A 16,188-nucleotide genomic window follows, 5' to 3' on the forward strand; every position below is an offset into this window, starting at 1 on the left:
CACACACAACTAGCTGTGTAACCTTGGGCAAGGGAGGTCTCCTAGCAGAGGATGGATAATCACTTATCAAGAGTGTTGCGGAGGTGATTTCAACTCAGACATGAGATGGAGCAGGTGCCTTTGGAGGCTCCTTTCACGCTGAGGTTATTCTGGGATTCTCTGATAAAGTCTTTGCTAAGAAGATGAGGAATATTGAGCACAACCATGTCAATAAGGTCAGCCATGTTGGTCACCCTGACTTGTCGTCTCTGTCCTCTAGGGAGAATGTTTTGGCAAAGCATGGCTCAGCTGCTGACCACACTGACCAGAGCCTCCTGGCCCATGGTGGGCCCACAGACCTGGATGTGGCCATGTTCCATCGGGACGCTGGGGGAGGTAGGGTTTTGGGGAACGTCTGGTTCAGGAAGCACCTTTAGAGCATCAGAGTGTTTTTTTGTCAGAAGTAGACCTGAGAGAGCCCAGGTACCACTGGGAATGCCATTTTTTCTTGGACTTAATGGTACCCCTGTCCAGTTCCCTCTTACTGATGATCTTTAAAGTCTGTTCTAGCCCGTATTCTCAGTTGGTCACTTCTGATGTCCACTGTCCCCTCAGGCATGGACTCAGACTCAGACAGTGACCTGTCCCTGGAGGAAGATCGCAGCTTGTCCATCCCATCCTCAGAGAGCGAGGATAATGTTCGGCCCCGTGGCCGATTCCAGCACCCTCTTCGACGGGCGGCCCACAGTGAAAGGCTCCTCACTCATCCAGCCAGCAGCACTCCCAAAGGTGACCCCTGACCTCTCTCTACAGGGTCGCCAAAGGTGACCCCAGTGACTCCCAAATGCCTTCCATAGGCCTCCCAAAGATAATACCATTGACTTCCAGATGCTCTCATAAAACCTACTGAACTCCCTCAAATCATTTATAATAACAAAAAAGCTATTAGTCTCAATTTTCCTCTCCCATATTCCCCCCCCCTTCCCTTCATTCCCCCTCTCCTCTCCCACCTCATCAGTCCCTGTTATTATTGGTAGAATATTTATATGGCCCCTATGGATCCATGACCTTTCTACATCTATGGCTATACCTTCTGGGACTATTATTTTTCCTCTCCGAGTTGGCTTCCCTCAGATGAGCTATACTCACGGTTAGGGGGACGTGTTAGGGATCATGAGGAAGTGCTGGTCAGAGTATAACCCAAATCCCCATCTGCAGATGTGGATGGTAATGACTTGCTGTCCTACTGGCCAGCCCTGGGGGATTGTGAGGTACATCCCTGCTCCCTGCAGACCTGGGGATCTGAGCGGCGCCTGGGGCTGGATACCAGCAAGGATGCAGCCAACAATAACCAGGCTGAACTGGCACTGACCAGTGGGGATGAGAACACAATTGGCCACACCCAGCTCAGCCACACTCAGCGACAGAGGAAGGGTAAGAGGATTGAAGAGCTCATGAACCCTCCCATCTTCTCTTGGGAATCTTTTTCCTACTAGATTCATCCACTGTGGCCCACAGACCCTTCTCTAGACCTCCTACTCTGTCTGTTTCAGGACTCCTACAGATTGGCTCCAAGATTTATACCTGGTACCCTTCCAGAGACTCTCCCCATGGGATCCTAGATCCAACACTCAGGCCCTGTCCTTGGAACTCCCTCAGATTCCCCCCAACTCCCACACATATACCCTAACCCTCTCTTTCAAGATCAGCTTCCAGAGAGGGCTGGAAGCACTTACCTCTAGACTCTTCTTGGGATTTCTTAGATTTGACTCTTCCCTTAAGGATCCTTGGGTCCTCTTGCCCCAAATCCTCCTCCTGGAGCTCCCTAGAACTTCTCCTTAGAGTCCCAGACCTTCCCGCCAGTACCCCTAAGATGCCTTCTTCGGAAACCTCTGAGATACCCTATCAGATGTCCCCCTGAAGACATTTGGGTCTCTCATAGTGCCTCCGAAACCTCTTTTCCCATTCCCTGAAAGTGTCTTCTTGCAGGTTGCATTTGAGGGGATGATAGACATCCAGACATTCACCCCTTGAAGTGGCCTTCTGGGGCCCTGTTGTCCCTTTGGCATTTATGCCCCCCAGCTGCCACTAGCTTTCCTTTCCACCCTCAGGTATACTGAAGAATCGGCTACAATACCCATTGGCTCTACATGGGCTGCCTTCCACCAGTGCTCGAGGGGCTCCTGAGCTGTCCTGGTACCGGTCCTCCACCTTGGGCCACCGGGCAGTACCGGCTGCCTCCTATGGCCGCATCTACTCTGGCACAGGTAGCCTCTCCCAGCCAGCTAGTCGCTACTCCTCTCGTGAACAGCTGGATCTGCTGCTTCGTCGGCAGATGTCTCGGGAACAGCTGGAGGAGGCCACCCCTCTTCCCATGTACTCCACTAGCCGCCATGGCTCCCGGGAACAGTTGGAGAGGGTCCCTAGCTGCCATAGCTCCCGGGAACACTTGGAGACCATCCCTAGCCGCCATGCCTCCCGGGAGCATCTGGAGACTATTCCCAGTCGCCATGGATCCCGGGAACATCTGGAGACCATTCTCAGTCGCCATGGCTCCCGGGAACATCTGGAGAGCTCCAGCAGCCGACATGGCTCCTGGGAACATCTAGAAGTCTGTCTTGGTGGCCCAGAGCCAAGGTTCCGAGGGAGCACGCTGCCTCGAAGGCAGCCACCCAGGGACCATTTGGATGCCCTGGCCACCCGGTTTGGGTCCAGGGAGCCCTTGGACTCTGGGGCATCTCAGGAGTGGCCAAGCCCATTGCCCCACCTTAGGGGCTCCAGAGACCAGCTCTTGCCTACGAGCCAGAGGGCTCGAGAACAGCTGGATTGTTTAGCTAGGAGCTCAAACTCTCCAGAACAACTGGACATGAGGCCTTGTCGGCATCCATCAAGGGAGAACCTAGAACCACTCTCTAGGCAGCTCCCATCAAGGGAGAATGTGGCAGCTTGTCCAAGCAGGGCCCCTTCTACTGAACAATTAGACATCCTCTCCTCCATTCTGGCCTCCTTCAACTCCTCAGCCCTCTCCTCCTCTGTGCAGTCCTCCAGTACGCCTTCAGGCCCTCACACCACCGCTACGCCTTCCGCCACAGCCTCAGCACCAGGGCACTCCACACCTCGCTCAGCTACATCCCACAGTATCTCAGAGTTGTCACCAGACTCAGAGTAAGTAGGGGACCAAGAGCCATTGAACCACTGTGTGCATCTGTTCATCCACTCATCCATCCCTCCCTCCAAAAGGTCCTTACAGATGGACACCATGCCCTCTGAAGTCCCTTTCTGTTCTGAAGTTTCATAATTCTAGAGGATAGTTTGAGAAAAATAATAGCTAGGACCTGGCAATTACTAAACATAGGGGAGGAAGAGGGAAGAGTCAGGATGACTTGGAGATTTTTTGGCTGTGGTGATTAGAAAGAAGGTGATCCCTGACAAAAATCAGAAAGCTGAGGGAGGGGCTAAGTTTAGGGTAGTGGGTTCCAGTTAGGGCAGGTTGTGTGTAGAGGAACATTTTAATGATAGATAGAATGAGCGTCAAGTGCTTTGCACACCTTAAATGTGAACTGTTGTTATTATTCAGCAGGCAGTTGGAAATGTAGGCCTGGAACCCTGAAGAATAGGATGGGATATATATGTTTGGGAGCCATTTCCACCTCCCATATGAATTGATGACATCATTAGGAGAGAGGAGAAAGAAAGGAGAGAAGAATTCAGAGTGTTCTCAAAAATGGGAGGTGGATATTGGTGAGAGGCAGTCTGTGACAAGGCTTCTTCATTAGAAGAGGAGAGAGAATAGAGGAGGCCCTAGTGTTAGCAGGAAGCAAGAAGCAAACTGACCTACCTTTTATCTCCTTGCCAGTGACTTCATTAGTCAACCTGACCTTCCACTGACCTCTTTCTTTATATTTAATTTTATTTTCAGTTAACAGGCTTCCCCCCTCCCCTTCCCATATCCCTTTCTCCCATGAATGAAAACCCAAAAGAAAGAATGAATGAAAGAACAAGAAAACCCTCAAAACAAATGTGCATAATCAAAACAAATTCCCTCGTTGGCCATGTCTAAAAATGTGTGTTTCATTCTGCATTGTGAGTCTCTCACCTATCTGCCAGGAGTGGGTAGCATGCCTAATTACTGGTCAGTTGGAATTGTGTTTATTATTGCATCGCTCAGAATTCTCAAATCTTTCTTCTTTTTTGAGATCTAATTTTATTTTGTTTTCAGCTACAATCTCTTCCTTTTACCTTCTTCTCCCCCTTCATTGAGAAAGCAAGAAAAACAAAACCCATTAGAAACATGTATAGTCAAACAAAATGAATCAAGTCTTTCAGAGTTGTTTTTCTTTATGATGTTGTTGTTATTGTATAAATTGTTCCAGTTCTGCTGACTTCACTCTGCATCGGTTCATATCGGTCTTCCCAGTTTCTTATGGAGCTGTCCATTTACCATTTCTTAGGCTTAATATTTCATTACCCTCCTATACCACTAATTTGTTTATCCATTTCCCTTTAAGTCCTTCTCCTGACTTCTGACCCTTCATCAACTTATGACTGATGAGTTTTTGATCCCTGGGAAATTTCTAACCTTTTTTCACCTTTTTGACTTCCGTCCTTTACAGAGTCACGAGAAGTGAGGGCCACTCCTGAGAAGCAGACAGAGACAAAGGAGAAGTGAACAGAGTGAAAAGAGCAGGAGGTGGATTGAAGGGAGGCACAGACAGACATCTCCAACACAAGTTTGGAGTCTCTCCTTTCTACCAGTCCTGGATTAGACAGAGGAGAGTTTGGGGGTGCCAGGATCCTTCCCCCTCTCCTCCTACATTCAGACCCATTCGCTTGTGAGAGGAGGGGCTCCCACTGGCCCATCCCAAACCGGATCTTCCTTTCTGTAACACTTTGGCACTGTGTGTGCATGAGTGTGCATGCTGGTGCGTGTTTGGGGAGGGGCCAGGGCGTAGGAGGACTTTTATATATTTTGTACCTTTGTAATCAGAGAGAAAGATGTCTATCCTTATTTTTAACCTTTTCTGTCCCATGACTTCCCTGGGCTAGGTTGAGCTGGTCTGGTCTGGGGAAAAGTGGTTGGGTTGGGACAAAGTGAGGAGCTAGCAGGGTCTGTGGTCTCCCTTCATCCATCCCTAAGGCTCCATTTTTCTGCATTTAGCCACCTCTTCCTGTCCCCTGGTGCCAGTGATCCTTTATTTAGCCTCATCAGTCTTTCCCTTTTCCCTTAACCCTGTCAAGTCCTCCACATGTACCCTTCCTCCTGAGCTCCACCATATCATAAGATCATCATGGAACTAGGAAGGATTTTAGAAATCATCTGATTCTACCCCCCTATTTTATCAAGAGGGAAAGTGATTTGCTTCAGATCACACCAGTTGGTTACATAGTGGCAGAGTCAGGATTTGAACCCATGTCATCTGGCTATAAATCCAGGACTCTTTCCATCATACTCCTTCTCTCCTGTTAGCCCTATCCTGCCCTTAAATGGCTCTCCCTTTCTTCTTTAGGGTGTCCCCTGGCGGCTGGGCCCCTTGCAAAGGAATCCTCTCCCTTCAGCCCTTTTTCTCTCATCTCAGAAGCTGATGGAGACGAGGTGTCCGCCCTTCCTCTCTCCCATTCCTCATACTTTATTGTTCATAAGATTTTTTTGAACAGTAACTTCCTATTTTGTTTTCTTCCCTAGTGGCCTGAGAGCCAAACTCCTGAGGGGGGTATGCCCAGATCTCTAGAGCCTGCTCTTTCCCAGGACAGAGATTGATGGAGGTAGTTCCTTCCTGGGCTGAGGAGATGTCTCAGTCTTTTCTTGTAACAGGGGAGAAATTTTTTCCCCTGCCTCAGGACCCCCCTTCCTGGCCTCCAGGTTAGGGAGGAGTGTGTCCTCAGACTCAGCTTGTGGAGGGGATGATAAATACAGACCATCCCCAGGCCCCATACTAAGCTACATGTATGTATGTATTGTGGAGTCACCCTAACCCCCATCCCCACCATTTACTGCCTTATAACCCTCCGGGCCCAAGCGGAGTTTAATATTTATTCAAGCAGCAGACATAATGTTTACAGAGCAAGGCTTGCCTTCCTCGACTATTGGGGTGGGGTGGGGGGGGAAGGGCTCTGCCCCCTTGGGGGAAGGGGTGCCCAGGCCTTTTATTCAGATACATTCCATGGTATCCTCCTCCTGCCCCCCAGGATGGCCCAAGCTGGGAGAGACCTCCTACCTACACTATGAAACTGGGGAGGAGGGGGTAGTGGTTCTTCCCTCCAGTCCCTAAGGCCTGGGATGGGGTGGTTTGATTTTTCTCATTCCCCTCCCCCCACCCCTCTGCCAGGCTGTTTATGGTTATATGGGGGTACAAATTGGGGACGACTACCTCCCCTAACTATGTTTACAGGAAATCCCTCAGGCTTAGTCCTCTGGTGACTCAGTTCTTCCTGTCTTTTCTATTTTCTTAAAAAGAGGAAACATACTTGTTAGGGCTTCTTTCATAAAATGGAGTTTTTTTGTTTACAGTATGGAATTTTGGACTTTGTTACTTTGTTTACATTTTGGAACTATGGGACTTTGTTTACAATTTGGAACTTTGAAATTTTTTTACTTTGTTTATGGTTAAGCTCTTTGGATTTTGTTACTTTGTTTACAACTTAGAATTTTGGACTTCAAGTTACTTTGTTTACAGTTGGGGGGGTGGAGGGGAGACATAAGGGATTGGGAAGAACAAAATGTGAGGATCCCCAGCTTAGATCTGAAGCTGGGGCTCTGCACTTGCTCCTTCCTCTAAATATCTGACAGCCCAAAGGTCATTCATTCCCCCCTGCTTCCATAAACCACTGAAAAGGCTCCAGTACATTTCTACCCCTGGCTCATGGGGAACAGGGTGTCTTTGTCCTTAGAGGAAGGAGGCTCTCCCTCCTACTTGAACTGGACAGTGCAGAATTGTGGGGAGGGGGGCCACCATTTGCCAAGGAGATTAAAAATTCTGTCACCTAAGAGTGCCAAATCCCCCTTCCAGCCACATCCCTGGTCACCCATTCAGCTCACCTTCATGCTCTCCCACTCCAGTGCTGATTGTGCCCTGGGTTGGAGTAGAGAACCAGGTTTGATTGATCCCTTGGAGAAAATATGGTTCAGAGCTGGAAAGGCCCTCAGTGATCATGGAACCCAACCGTCTCATTTTATGATGGGGGGCAGGGAGAGGAGACATTCAGAGTGGTTAAATGACTTCTCCAAGGTCACAGCTAATAAGCAGCAGAGTTGGGGCTCAAATCTTGAGTCATTGCTCTTTCCATAACACATCCTTCCCTCTGCACTGTCCTTCCATGTCTCCCATTCTGTAGACAGCCACAGAAGGGGGAAGCTGTTTCCCTCTCCGGCTCCCAGCAGCCACTTCCCTATCTGTATAAATTGTGAAAGCCCGGGGAAGAGGTTGGGAATAAACTTCTATAGAAAACAGCTTCAGCCTCCATCTGTCCTGAGGAGAGAAAAGGGGAGGGTGGGTATGGTGCTGGGGGCTTTCTAACCAGAGGGTCAATGCCTGGAGCAGCCCAAGATTTCCAAGCCAGGGGTGACCTGGCTTCGGTGATAGATGGACGTTGAAGCAGGACTTCCCTCCTAAAGGAATCCTCAACTATTTTTAGTTTCATTCCTCACCCTACCCCCACCCCGGAAAATCCCAGTCCAGACTTCAGCTAAGCTACCTCTCCTGTGTTGGATTTACCCTCCAGTCCTTCATGTCTGATAACATAATCTCTGCCACTTTTCTCCTTTTAGACCTCTAGTCACTGGGTAATAGATTAACAAGTAGTACAGGAGACCTTAGAGATTTTCTAGCCGAAACCTCTCTTTACACAGAAGAAGAGTCTGAAGCCCAAACCAGCTGAATTGCCCAATGTCACAACTAGTTTAGTAACAGAACTAGAAGTCAAATCCAGGTAATCTGACTCCAAATTCAGTGCTTTTTCCACTATGTAAAAACATGAAAAAAAACCTGCTTATAAAATTTGTAGATGATCCAAAACTGGGAGGTATATTTGGAATCATGGAACCAGGCTTGCAGAGAAGAGAGGAGCCTTCAAGAGAATTTCCTAACTCTCTAATGTTATAGATGGGAGAGCTGGGAACTGAGAAGGGGAAAGTGATTTGCCTAAGATCCCACAATGAGTTAGTGGCAGTGTTAGCATTAGAACCCAGATCTGCTGACTCCAGGGTTCTTTCCACTGCAGTGTGACATTTGGAACCAAGGTCTACCAGAATTGGGATCCAAAAACATTGCAACCGTCTAGAACAGTGGGTTGAATCTAATAAAATTATATTTAATTGGGATAAATGTAAATTATTTTTGGCTTTTTAAAAAGTCAGTTTAAGGGGCGGCTAGGTGGTGCAGTGAATAGAGCATCGACCCTGGAGTCAGGAGGACCTGAGTTCAAATCAGGCCTCACACACTCAACACAAAAACTAGCCGTGTGACCTTGGGCAAGTCACTTAACCCCAATTGCTCTCCAAAAAGCAAAAAAAAAAAATCTAGGTAGCAGACATTTCATGTGACGAGATTTGAGAGTTTTAGTGAACTAATTCTTGTTTGTGACACAAAGGGTATACATCAAGAACCTCTAAACTTCTCTTTACCTCTACCTGGTACAGTCTGGAAATGTTAGTGACACTCCATTGAAAGCACAAGGATCCTTTGAAAGCACTCAGGCTCATGAAGCATCTAACATAGAATGGGTTCTAATCATGCAGTAAAGGATATAGAAAGGACCTAGACCTGAGTCTTGCCTTTACAGAGGTAAGAACACTCCTTTTCTCCACCCTAGAGACCTGTACAATTCCAAACAGGACTTTCTCTTTAGCTGTCCTTCCACAGCTGCTCCCTGGCAATTCTCCCCCAAAAGATAATGCTAGCTCTCCCAAGTGCTGATCTGTGGTGAGGTTACTTGGAATGCAGGCTGCCAGTGTCAAGGTTCCAGGCTATTTACTACAAAGGGTCTCACAGCCCTACCTTACTAACAAAGGGCCTCATATGGTGCTGCCCTGCTTAAGTCAATCTCCCAGTCTGAGTTAGGGTGAAGTCACTTAACTTAGCTCCCACTTCCAGTTTCAGCAACTCCTCCTGAATCTTGGGGACATTAAAAGGATATTCCATTTGCCTTTACACTACGTCTGGGGCAGCTGGCTGGGCCATACAAATTGGCCTGGGACAGTTTCAAGAAAGAACTGGAAAAGAGGGCAACCTCATTAAAAATTATTTTAATGGTCTGTAGTGTATTGTGGTTCTAAGATAACTCAACCCCAGTGCTGAGGGCCTTAGAAACTCAAGTTATAATGACATGTTCATAGTTTTATACTTTATCCTCTATTAAAATGTAAGCTGTTTTAGGACAGGGAACATATAAAGACTTCTTGCACATAGTAAATGTGATAAATACTTTTTAATCAATTGGTTGATTTGACATGTTCAAGTTTAGGTTAGATAGACATTTACATGTCTTTGAAGGTTAAGGGAGTGGTGGGGTTCTGTTTGACATCCCTTCCAACTCAGATGTTTTGGTTTCTGCTATCTCCAGTCTTGGGATCTCAAACAAGTTGGAAAGCTGAAATCTTTTTTTTTTTCCTTTTTGTAGGGGGGAGAGCAGGGCAATTGGGGTTAAGTGACTTGCCTGAGGTCACATGACTAGTAAGTGATAAGTGTCTGAGACCAGATTTGAACTGAGGTCCTCCTAACTCCAGGGCTGGTGCTCTGTTGTTCACTGTGCAAAAGCTGAAATCTTTGATAAGCTAAGGAGCTCTTTGTCTCCTTCTTACCTCTGCAGTACCCCTGGGTACCCTAACCTCTTACTCTAACTGGTTCTGTGAACCCTGATTTTCCCCTCAACCTTGCTCTCTTAACATCATTCCCCTCTCCACATACAGGGATTGGTGCTAAAGGGCTGAATATTGTGTATCTAGCCACTGGATAAAAGCAAAAGGGGTAGACGGACCTTCTGAAAGCATTACAAGGGGAAAATTGTGGGTATCCCAAGTCCGTAGGGTCACATATTTATACCCCATCTCCACCTCTAGGAATAGTCCCCAAGGGAAGATGACAGGAAGTATGGCCAGAGGGCCTAGGGCCTGGATGAGAAGTAACACTGAAGTACCCATTCCATGGCCATGACTGACCTTTCTTGTACTCCCTTAGCTCTCTAAGCCAAACCAAATCATCCCCCTGGCTCCTTGCCTTTCTTTTCTCTTCCTAAGATAACTCTGATCTGAATTCCCACCTCTAAAGGCATTAGAAAATTATCCCACAGAGATCTAGGGCCCCTTACCCTAATCAGGTTTGGCCCAGAAGCCTCCATTCTGATATGGCTACAGAGAAACCTTATGGTGACCCACTGACTACCTAGCTCTATGCCTCACCTGACTGGCAAAGCTTGGCCTGGGAATAGTCTCTTTGACCCTCCCTATTTAGATCAAAGATTTATGGAGTTGTGGAGCAGGGAGCAGAGAGGGCTGCCTCTAACTAGAGTCATAGAATATTAGAAAGGATCCTAAAGATAATCTAGGCAGCTACTCATGTTTACAGAAGAAGACACTAATGCAGTGTCTGGGGGCACCTCCCCACCACTGCTGACAGGGAAATCTGATGGATATTCCAGGTCCATGGTACTACTAGCCCCTGAAACTAGTTAACAAGCTCCCACTGTTTTTCCCTAGGCAGGAGGCTAGATGGCGTAGTGAGTGGACTGCTGGATCTGGAGTCAGAAAAACCTCAGTTCAGATGTGGCATGAAACCCTTAAAGAGCTGTGTGACTCCAGGCAAGCACTCAATAGTGAGCAAATAAGTTCTGCCTGCCTCAGTTTCCTCATCTGTAAAATAGGGCTAACAACAGCACCTACCTCCCAGGGTTGTTGTGAGGAGAAAATGTGAAAATATTTGGAAAGCCCTTTGTAAATAGCTTATATCATTATATTAGCCAGAGGACATAATTAATTCAAAGCCAAAACACTTAATAGCAAGGAAAGTAGCAATGAGATATTTCTCCCATAAACCTGGGGACATATAATACATTGCATCAGTGGGAAGAACCCATTGGGAACACTTCACAAAGGGGACAGAGTGTGTATGGGGATATAGGTAGAGAAAATAAGGCCAACATATCCTTGCATCCAGCCCTCTATCAATGCCCAGGGCCACTGATGTCTCCCAGGGATGTTGCTGCTCTACTCCCACAAGGCAGTTGCCGGTCTCTCATTTCAGCTGGACAAACTGCCAGCTGCTGCTCTGTTGGACTATGGTCCATCATCTCTTTCATGAGGAGAGTGGGCGCTATCCCACTTTTTTAGTTTAAAGCTTAAAGGAGAGGCTTTTCTCTGGCTCTTTTAGAAAAGGCATAACCTTTGTCCAAGAACCAACAGAATGCCTCCCCTGTTTTGTTCCCTCAGTCTTGGCTACTGAGGCTTTTCATCTTCCTGGAAGGAGAACCTCAAGACACAAACTGCTGAGCTCTAGCACAAACTCTAGGGCTTACTCTTTTCTTTGAGCATATCTTCCCAGATAGGCTTTGAAGCCCTCAGCAAGATTCTTTATCCTAGTTAATAGTGAATAATCTATACATTTCACAATTTTCAATGGTAAGCCCAGTAATGGCTATTTTCCCTGTAATTACCAAACAGCATTTAAATTGGAGATTCTTGTTTTTTCAAACCCCAATTCTCCTCTTCCAAGAAGACAGATGAGTGCAGAAAAACCCTGGGGGAAGACACTAACCTGGGGGGGGCGGGCAATTGTCTCTGCAACAACCTTAGCCTACCAGCTAAGCTACATTCCTAGCCAAGCCTCTTTCTAAGTTCTTACCATCAGTCTGAAAAGGACATTTTCCAAGGTTATCCAGCTGACCAATGACAGAATGCTTCCATTGGCAGCTTTTCCTTTCCCAGTTCCTCAATCACTTGCCCCATCTTAGACTGCCAGAAGCCACCATAGCTTGTATTCTCTTGAAGACAGCTTCCTGGGGAAGACCTACATATTTCTAATCGTTGGTAGGTGTGTGTAAATATAGAGTTGAGGCTGGGGAGGGGGAAGGGGACCTGTTTTGTGCTTTGAAGGAGAACTATGGGAGTGGGTGATTAATCAGACCAAAAGTTGGGCATAAGGGAGGCACCTTTATGGAGTCCCCCTTTCTTTAGCTATCTAGCTTCCCAGGCCTCTCTTCCAAACATCTTTGGATAACTGGTGTAGACTTGAGCCCAATCTGCATTTTTCTTTGAGATTTTGCTTGTAGATGTTTTCAAGTTTTTGTCTTCTTTGTGTCTTGAGCTTCCCTGTCACCGTACTAACTCTTTATAGCCAAATTCTTTACTTTTCCCCTTGATTTTCCAGCCTCATCTTTTTACTTTTATATTTTTTTTTCCAATTACATGTAAACCGATTCCCACTCCCTGTACTAGTTTAGGGGTCCTCTTTGATATATATATTTTTTTCAGTCCCAGTGCTTCCTGCTCTGGTGTTCTTAGTTTTCTTTTAGTCCCTGAATGCTGGGATGTTTCCGGCCCTACTGCTTGCCGCTACCACTACTTGACTCCTGGTCAGCCCCCACTGATCTCTGGCTGTCTTCCCAAGCTGTTCTATACTGGAAAAAATGACTCACTTCGACTTTTTCTTGGTTTTCCTGATAAGGATTTGGTTTGGCACATTTATCTAGGTTATGGCGGTATGTGGGGAGGTTTCCCCAAACTCCCTCCCCCAGTCTTTCCAACGGTCTTTCCCTCCCCCTACTCCCAAGTCTGTGGTCCTGGTATCTCATATGGGAGGCAGGTCCAATCCAAAAATGCTGACTCCTCTCCCCAGATGATTGATTTAGAGCAAGGGTTCTTGTTGTTCCGACATTTCAGTGGTGTTCACTCTTCATGATCCTATTTAGGGTTTTCTTGGCAAAGTTACTGGAGTAGTTTGCCATTTCCTTCTCCATCTCATTTTACAGATAAGAAAACTAAGGCAAACTGTGTTAATTGACTTGCCTAGGATCACTTGCTAGTAAGTGTCTGAAGTGGGATTTAAACTCAGGAAGAGGAATCTTCCAGGCTTCAGGCTGGGCACTCTATCCATCGTCTCCCATAACTGCCCCGTAGGGGCTCTTCCGTGAAGCCTAAAGACCCTCGCTCACATTAATGTTTCTAAATGCCTAAATTAAAGAGTTGGATTACATTGGGTTACATTACATTGGATTACAAAGAAAACCGATATATGTGGAAATTCGGTTACTAAAATGCTTTTTTAAAAACCAAGTCCACAGGTATCTACATTAATTGTCCTCAGACAGGGTCTAGGAAGAAGCCAGTGACTTCTGTGGCTACCCTAAGGCAAAGGCGTGCTTGGTAGGGACCACGTGGCGGGACCACGGGCGTTCCGCAACTACGGGTCCCTAGGAGGGACAAACGGGGGCGACCAAGCCTAGGCAAGGAGGAGCCTGGAGCTGTCGCCCGTACTCCCTACCTCTCTCTCAGCTCCTGGCTTTCCAAGTCTTACTGAAAGAGGGTCTCTGGAGAGGACGGGGTTAAAGCTCCCTCTGGTCAGCCCCGCCTTCTCCCTTGCGTCACGGGACCCGCCCCAGACCCGAGCTCTGATTCGTAGACGACCTATCACACGGTGCGCTGATTGGCCGTTGGGACCGCGCACGGCACACCGTCGGGTCCCGCCTCCTCCGTGGCCGGCGAGGACCCCTAGTGAAACGAAGCCTAGCCGAGGAGAGCCGGGGGAGGCCTCTCTGAACCTTGGACTCGGACTCCGCCCAGCCATGGGGCCCCCAGAGCCGCCCGGGTGAGTGGTGCCCGAGGCACCGGTGCAGCTCTGGCCCTGTGAGTCCTACTGGACTGATCTTTCCGGCTCCGACTCCAACGTGACTTGGCTTCTGACCCGCTAGCCCGGGTCACCCAAAACTTGAACTTTGACCCCCGAGCCGACCGCCCCTTTCCCCCAGCCTGGCCCCCGAGTTGATTCCTACTCTTCTCCCCAGTATCCCCAGCCTATCCCAACCTTACTCTGTATTTTTGACCTCTAGTTCTCAACTCTGATAACTCAGCCTCTGTCTAGGAGCCCCAGCCCTAGTCACGGACCCTGGCCTGACCTTTGACCCCGCCCACTTTATCGGATCCCCATCCTAACCTTTCAGCCCAACCCACTTCGGGAGGGGTGGGTGTCCCCCATCTCCTGACCTTTGACCTTAAGCCTGACCTTTGACCGCCCTCGATTTTTTTTTCCCCCAGATTTCCCCAAACTCCCTCCCCCAAGTCTTTCCAATGGTCTTTCCCCCCCCCCCCCCCACACTCCCAAGTCTGTGGTCCTGGTATCTCATATGGGAGGCAGGTCCAATCCAGGCCTGCAGATGTTCAAGCTTGAGTGGATTGTATGTGGTGGGGGAACCTTGTTGCAGGGTGGACAGGGACAGAGACAAGAACAGGGGCTGCTGTGCTTCTGGGGCCCCATGCTGATGGGGGGGCTGGAGGTCCCTCACCCCCTTCCTTGTGCCAGGTCTAAGTGTCTCCTGGCTCCCCACGATCACTTGCCTAACCCCCAGTCCCCAACACAGTGCCTTGTCCGTATATGTTGTGAGATTTGAGTAACTGTGAATTGGAAGGTTTGTACCATGGAAAGAGGATTAGACTTTGTTCCTCTTGGCCTTGGAGGACAGAGGTAGCATCAGTGGGAGGCAGCTCCAGAGAAGCATGGTTCTGTTCTGTCAGGGGCGCGCCCAGATTGGATTGGCTGCCTCCATAGAGAGCAGGTCCCCGTCACCTGAGTGTCACCTGAGATCCTCAGGCGGAGGCTAGATGGCCACCGCTTGACTATATGGCAGGTATTAGAGGATTCCTGGTCAGGGAACACGTTGGATTCAGTGGTTCTCTGATCTCTGGGCCCATCTTTGATGGATCTTTGGTCCATCATTGAACTGTCCTTGGGCCCCAGGGCCTGTTCCCATGTTCTTTGTTGGGAGTCTCCTTGCCAGCTGTACAGCACTATAAGCCACCAAATCACTGTAAGCTGAGGCATCAGCTTGTGGCCACTGAGCGGTGCCCACCTGGTCTCTTCTCTCTCTGGGGTCCTGTCTGGATGACAGAACTCTTACAGAATCGAGGAAGAATCAGTTAAGGACTGAGGACTGATGCTGAGCCATAGACTAAGGAGAAGCTCAGGAGAGGAGACAGCGCCCATGGACTGGAGCAATGCAGTTCAGTTTTTGGAAACATTATTCTTTACTAAGTATCTACTGTGTGCCAGGCGCTCTGCTAGGCATAGACAAAAAAGGAAAGAGCTTACACTTGGGGAGAAGGGATACAACGAAACCACAGATGAGTCAAAAGAAAGTAACCTGAGGTGGGAGAAAACCCTAAGAGTTGGGGTCTCGGGGAAGGCTTCATTCACATAGGATGTTGTACCTGAGCCTTGGAGGAAACTAGGGCTTGGGGCAGCTAGGTGGTGCAGTGAATAGAGCACCAGGGATAGAGTCAGGAGGACCTGAGTTCAAATTTGACCTCAGACACTTAATACTTACTAGCCATGTGATCTTGGGCAAGTCACCTAACCCCAATTGCCCCTCCAAAAGAAAAGCAAAAAGAAAAGAAAACTAGGGCTTGTGAGAGGAGGGAGCTAGGATTGGGTACATTCTGGGTGTGGGGGCTGGCCTTCACAAAGCGATAAGAAAGAGAAGGCAGTAGTGTGAGGAGGTGGCAGGGCCAAATGAACATCTGTTTTCTTTTAAATATTGGGGAAACTGGGTGAATTTGTAGGTGGCAGGGAAGGAGCCAGAGGATAAGGAGAAACTGAAATCTCAAGAGGAACTGGTTGGGAGAGGAAATGAGAAGAAATGAAATCCTACCCAGAGTATAGCCCAGTGCCAGACATATGTGTACGTACTAAATGCATGTTCATTGATTGATCCGTTGAGAGGATGGGCTTGGTAAAGATCTTGGGATCTTTAGATCTAGAACGAGAAGGGACCTCAGAGATCTAGTCCAGCCTCTTCATTTCAGAAATGAGGAAATGGAGGGGGGGAGGTGAGGGGAAGGAAGGGAACCAGTTTTTATTAAGTGCCTACCATGTACCAGGCACTGTGCCTCTCCGCTTAGGTCTCATGTGATCCTCATAGTAACCCCATGAGATAGGTACTATTAGAGGAAATTGAGGCAGATAGAGGTTAAATACTTGCCCAGCTAGTGTCTGAGGCTGGATTTGAATT

General features: G+C 48.1%; 1 protein-coding gene across 1 annotated transcript in view; it reads left to right on the top strand.

Moving 5' to 3' along the window:
• The window catches only part of CELSR3 (cadherin EGF LAG seven-pass G-type receptor 3), a 74,526-nt gene that overhangs the window by 33,925 nt on the left and 24,413 nt on the right, over nt 1-16,188 (top strand). Inside the window, exons 31-34 of the mRNA XM_069095394.1 lie at nt 260-375; nt 595-768; nt 1,198-1,413; nt 2,091-3,144. Coding sequence (XP_068951495.1) covers nt 260-375; nt 595-768; nt 1,198-1,413; nt 2,091-3,144 — 1,560 coding nt within the window. The remainder of the gene's footprint in view (nt 1-259; nt 376-594; nt 769-1,197; nt 1,414-2,090; nt 3,145-16,188) is intronic.

Source organism: Petaurus breviceps, unplaced genomic scaffold, assembly GCF_028583685.1.
Source record: "Petaurus breviceps papuanus isolate PSGF00001 unplaced genomic scaffold, PetGlider_PUasm1.0 227, whole genome shotgun sequence".
Taxonomy (NCBI): domain Eukaryota; kingdom Metazoa; phylum Chordata; class Mammalia; order Diprotodontia; family Petauridae; genus Petaurus; species Petaurus breviceps.